The following is a 5991-nucleotide window of genomic DNA, read 5'->3' as shown; positions in this document are numbered from 1 at the left end:
TACTTTAAAACATTTTCATTTTGTTGGTGTTACTGTTCCTTTAAACCAGAGTCTATCCCCTCACCAACAGCCATAATTTGAAACTCCCGTTACAATGTCTCTGGCATTACTGCTAAAAATGTGATTCTAAGACAGGACACAGAGAAAAGGCCATGTGGCCCCAAAGGTTAAAGAGTACTATGATCTTCCCTGTCCTTTTGTGGGATTTCTCTGAGTATTGTGATTTTCCCCCACATAAATGTATGTCAATTATATATACACTCTAAGCTCCACTGAAGCAAAGAGTGATTTGAGTGATTTATATGCTCAGTAAAGTTCTATGTAACATGATGGTGCTATATAAATAAAGGATAACTATGAAAGTCAAATGCAATTGAAATGAACCCTTTGTTTATTTCTTGTTCTTTAGCGCTACTGTTCCTAGCTAACTAAGGTCAGTTCCTAGCTTGTTGCTATAGTAACTTATACGTCATTATGACATGAGTGACAGAGCAGCTATGATACAGAGTTTCATAAGACACAAAAATAACACTACAAAAAAATAACGAATTGGGGAACAAACTAGTTTTCTAGACTTTTGGGAAAAGAGACTGAATATAAGTATAGATTACTGCAGGTTATTATTAAGTGCAAGGTACTGTCTTATTATTACAGTAAAAAAGAAAATCAGTAAATCATAAGAAATAAACTAGAAAATATATAAATCTTTATAAATTCTGCAGTAGTAAGTTTATTGCTCATCATTATTTGTCACTTTAAATGGCTTGAACAATGAACAACGAAACTCACATGATCAGTTTGTTTACTCTGGTGACCTTGGCATTGTGACATCATCGCTACAGCAGCTATCATAGGGGGAGCTTCACATTCCCAACTCATTGTGCTTTTACAAGCTTACAATGCTACATCTGATTATTTTGTTCTATCTATCTATTTTAAAACTACAAATATTTATCAATAATTATCTTGCTATTGCTGAAAATGTGAAAAGTTGTTTAAAGAAAAGAACTGTAAGTATAAAAACAATTTTGCAATTAACTACTTTGGAAAAATTGCAAGGGCTTTATACTGAAGATTCAGTAGTTAACCTATATAAATAAGTAGAGTATAGAATAGGGGAAGGAGTGACATTCTTGTCATACTAGATATGAATACACACACTGCACTGAAATAAATGTATGTTACTAATATATGATATGATTTTATGTAAAGCAACAGATTTTATAACAGAGATTCACTTGTATATATCACAATTCTACGGCTGTAAGTACAGGGGCCACAATACTTAATTTGTCCCAATGTTTGGAAAAAATAAGAATTTCTGTTAATTTTTCTTTGTATCTTTGTGCAGCAGAAGAACCACAAGAGCTTTGAGAGACCTTCCTGTGCATCAGTGATGGGTCCGAAGCGTCCTTTTGTGTTCATGATGCTGATGGTTATTGCGCTACTTCTTACTTGCCAACCCGCATCAGGTAATTATAGAATTCTACTGTTTTGCACTGATATAAATGATCTCCCCTTGTTTCTTAGCTTTCTGTGTTTAATTATATAGTGATCATATAGATTGTAGCCTAGAGTTTTTACATTTTTTTATTTCTTTCAGCTGTGAAACATATCACACTATTCAGACATAAACTGACATTTACGGCACATACTTGGAATCTTATTCCATGTATGTTCTACTCAGACAATGCAGTTGATCCAGCCACACTTCAATTGGAATGGGGTAAAGTTCCTGTAGGTGGGGGGAAGTACACCCCTTTAATCCACCTTAACAGTGATGGTGTAAGAACCTTCCATGAAAACAGCGAGAAGTACCAGCTTTTTGTATCTCTGGTGCCAAGTGGAAACTGTACTTTGGCCATCAATCCCACTGAAACCACGGACAGTGGAACTTATGAATTCTTCATGTTGGTGAATGGAGAAAGATATGAGCCTGCTTCTTTGATTAAAATCGAAGTTTTGGATGAAAATAAAACCTCTTGTGAGTCTTTAAAATAATTTTTAAATGATTGTAGTGCTTAATATGCGGCTTAGAAATATCTAATTAAAATTTGCAGCTTTAGTGTTGAATGTTTTGTACTTACTGTCTTTGTTTCTTTACAGCTCAATCACGGGCATTTTGGTCCAAGAAAGGTAAAAAAGAAGGAACGACAACTAAAGCCACTCCAAACACTAAAACCACTGCAACCACTTCAACAGTTGTCTTTACAACTCGAAGACAGACATCTTGGTCCAAGAAAGGTAAAAAAGAAGAGACTGCAACCACTTCAACAGCTGTAATGAATAGTGCAAACAGCAGTGATTCTACCAAGAGGGCAGCAGTTATAACGGTCATGGTTATGGGACCGCTTCTAGTGATAACCTCAATCATATCAGGAGTTGGAATGTAAGTCAAGCACACAATTAGCTGTTGTTTTTTTAGGCATTTATAGGAACCACTTTGCCCAAGTGATTCTGTTTTACATATTTTCAGGAATTACAGAAAGTTCACTTGTTTTTTTTTTACAGTTATCTGTATTGGAAATTGAAGAGAAAACTTTCATCTGTGGATATAGAAAACCCACAAGTGAAGACCCTAGAAGCACAATCTCAGAGGTATGTTAGCCAGAAATGTTTTCTTTTCTCTTAGTTTCCTAAATCCATGATTTTGCATTCATGTCCTTCTGACAGTTATGCAAACAGAAGGTATTTAGTGCATTGGCTTGGTCCAAAATGGCCAATAAAGCATGTGAAGTACAACAATAAACATACTTTCTATAAATGCATTTATAATGTTTTTATTTTGTCAAAAAACAATTGTTCACCAGAAAATCAGATTGCATAATTAAACTTTGCTGTCATTTTGCTTATGTAGTGCATCTAGTCTTCAAGTTGAGAATGAAACATTATCTGGTGCTGAAGAGGAAACTGAAGAAGAAGAAGAGAATGAGGAAGAAGAGACTACTGAAGAAGAAACTTGATGAAAAAGAGAATGAAACAGCATTCTGCTTCAGTGAACTGACAGTACCTATGGGCATGGTACAGGCCTGGGCCTAAGAAAGTTCCACCAGCACACCCTTACCTCCTCCAACAATTCTTACTTGGTGCACAGCCCAGAGAGTCTATAGTTTTTATTATTCAATTATTCTATCATTCTATTATTAAATTCTAATATTAAATTCTATATTCAATTATTCTATCATTTTGTAATTTGTATACATTTTTAAATGTTTAAATCTATGAAACAAAATAAACAAATATATATTTTGGTACTGTGGCTGATTATCTCATGTTTGCTGATAAAAGGGACAGATTTATGATTGCTTGAGTCTTTGGGTTTGAGCAGTCATAAAACTGACCCCCACCCTGTGTTAAGATACTTAATTCCCAGTTCCTTTGGTTTAGGTATGCTATAAAGCCGTGCTTGAATCTTCTTTCTTGTTAAAGAAAATAGAGTTTCTAGGTTAAATGCCAGCCCTGCCCCAGCCCATTCCCTGCCCCATAAGGTAGGGACAGGGGTCCATAGTTTTGAAAGTGTCACACAATGTTTCCACAACTATACCACTGACCCCTGTCAACTGTGATCATAAGAAATTTCTCTAAAAAAAATAATAATGAAAAATGACTCTATCATGGCAATAAAGATAAACACAGTCAAAATTAACATCATAAACTCTGCATTGCATCAAATTGAAGATTAAAAGCCCTCTGTCTTCTGTTTCCTATAATGCAACAGGGAGCAGCTGCCCTAATGGTACCAAGTGATGTCAGCCATGTTAAGGCCCACTTTGGTATAACACTCAAACTCTTTAAATAAGTTCACCAGCTTGCTTGCCTATGTTTTTCTCTAATGGCTACACATGCCTATTATTAAATGGTGACCCCCAACACTGGCTTACTTTCCCACTGGATCTTTTATGTGGCTGGGACAGAGAGGTGCTTATTTAGACCTTATTAATGGATGGGATGCTTTATAAGCATATATTCTGGCCTGAGCACATAGTTCATAAAAATGTGCACACACAAGTTTAAAATGTGCACAAAAAAATAATTTTTTTGCACATATAGCCGAAAGGGAATTAGAGGGAACTTGGACAACAACTGCTATTGGGCCTACGGAGTACATTTCAATATATAAAAGTATGGGCAGCCCAGAACTTCCTTCGCTTTATTTAAAACTGACTGAGGGGATTATTATTTTATTATATTATTTTTCAGAAAAATACCTGCATCTTTACATTCTCCTCAATACTTGTGTCTTTTGTTAAAACCATGGTTGCACCTGATATTTTGCAAATTTGCAAGGTGGAAATACATACTCAGATGCAAGGAAGCCCTGAAATTAACTATTTGCCGTGAGGAATTGCTACTACCAGGGCTTATTCTCAGTGTTGAAGATCTTTTTTTTGCTTTGAAACTTTAGAGGTTTTTAGAATTTTGAAATTGGTTTTTGTGTGACATAGAAGTTGCAGTTATTGGGCAACAAGTCTAAAAATACAATGTTTTTGCGTAGTTTTTCCCAAACGTACTTTTTCAGTTCAGATTTTTTGATAAATGTCCCACATTTGTGGAAATTAGTTTATTCACAGGAAATGTTTTTCTGCTGAGACAATGTTTTTCACCTAGACATGTGTCTAGGTGAGTGCCAGATTATTCAACACTTGTTGCATAAAAATCACTTACAGATCCCAAAAGCCACCCCATTGTGGCCAGTATAGGGTCCTTTTTTGAGGGCTCAGTTGATAACTGTTTTCAGCCAATTGTTATTCAAAAAATGTTGGTCTATATTCTGCAGACTTTTTAATCTTAGCCTTTAAGTCTCTATGGTCCCACGTGTATCTTTCATTGACGGTTATTACTATCTCTGGAGGTGAGTGGCCACAATGGAGTGGTGGGGCAATCCTTTTTGTAACCATGTAATTTGGTATGGCTGCTATATTGACAACCTGATTTTCATCTGGTCAGGCTCCACTAAGAAACCCTGGTGTCCTTTGTCAATTGTGTAAATAGAAATGATCTGAATTTGATTTGCACCATGATTAAGATATTTGATTTTTTTTTAAAATTTAAAGGAGAAATAAGTACAAGGTGTATTATGTCCAGATCTATCTTGAACCTATAGCAAGGAATAAAATCATATACGCAAAACTGTTCTTTTGTAGAACTATATTTGACACGGCCATGACTTTTTTTCTTACTTGCCGAATTTTTGCGCCAGTTTCTGAAAAATTTATAAATGGCGAAATGCGGAAATTCACGGCAAATCCATGCCTTGTAAAAAAAATTCACTCATCACTAGTCAGGAGATGCAGAGCTAACAGTCTTCATGATGGTTTGGGTTTTCATGCTTCGCTTCAATACAGTGAGCCGTGATTGCCTCTCTGCTGGCTCCTTTCTATATAACTGCGATAAGCATCATAAACTTAGGTGGTATGCAATATGTAGTGTCTAAGCCAGGGGTGGGCAGACTTTTTCCATCAGCGATCGACCGATGACTCCTCCCCCAAGACGCAGCGTACGTACACGACTCAGTGTACGTACGCATTCACGCGCACTGCCGCATCCCCCGGCTTCGCCGCAGTACACCAGAAATCCATGGGGGATCAGCTGGTTGACCACGATCTTCTTGGCCACCCCTGGTCTAAGCCCTGCACTGAACACAAATAGCAACATGAATGGCATCATTTTCATTTTTTATATGTGAATTGCAACAATTATGATGTCTTATTAGTGAACTTGCTACAGAAATATATATGGGAATGGTAACATTAATATCTCTAGTTCTTCTGCAGCACGTTTGCTTGCTTTTTCTTGAAACTACAGCACAGTTGTTTACAGGTTTACATGGTTACACTCTAGTGTTTTTGGCACCCTTTTCATTAGAAATGGGGGACTATACTGTGTAATCACTTTCTGTTTGTTTTCTTTTTTTCCTTGACAAAAGTTACAAGTGGTGACCAAAACGTTTTTTTTTTTTTCAAGACCTGTGGAGTGCTATACTTTCTTCTT

The 5991-nt window shown here is 36.2% G+C and overlaps 1 protein-coding gene across 1 annotated transcript; it reads left to right on the top strand.

Annotated features, from left to right (window-relative positions):
* The first annotated feature begins 857 nt into the window (after positions 1–857).
* LOC116412083 lies at positions 858–3254 on the top strand. The gene is made up of 5 exons (XM_031905553.1): positions 858–1472; positions 1604–1984; positions 2107–2389; positions 2512–2598; positions 2858–3254. Exons 1-5 carry the CDS (start codon positions 1397–1399, stop codon positions 2961–2963), a joined length of 933 nt encoding a protein of 310 aa, XP_031761413.1. The 5' UTR covers positions 858–1396; the 3' UTR covers positions 2964–3254.
* Positions 3255–5991: the final 2737 nt, after the last annotated feature.

Source organism: Xenopus tropicalis, chromosome 7 (genome assembly GCF_000004195.4).
Source record: "Xenopus tropicalis strain Nigerian chromosome 7, UCB_Xtro_10.0, whole genome shotgun sequence".
NCBI classification, from domain to species: Eukaryota; Metazoa; Chordata; class Amphibia; order Anura; family Pipidae; genus Xenopus; species Xenopus tropicalis.
The sequence above is the reverse complement of the archived record's forward strand: the minus strand, read 5'-3'. Positions and strand labels throughout refer to the sequence as shown.

Bases quoted from the DNA above. Each gene is read 5' to 3' on its own strand.
- LOC116412083 (XM_031905553.1), top strand. From the start codon at position 1,397: ATGGGTCCGAAGCGTCCTTTTGTGTTCATGATGCTGATGGTTATTGCG. The intron at 2,390-2,511 runs GTAAGTCAAGCA...TTTTTTTTACAG, and splicing joins ATCATATCAGGAGTTGGAAT to TTATCTGTATTGGAAATTGA. The intron at 2,599-2,857 runs GTATGTTAGCCA...TTGCTTATGTAG, and splicing joins CTAGAAGCACAATCTCAGAG to TGCATCTAGTCTTCAAGTTG.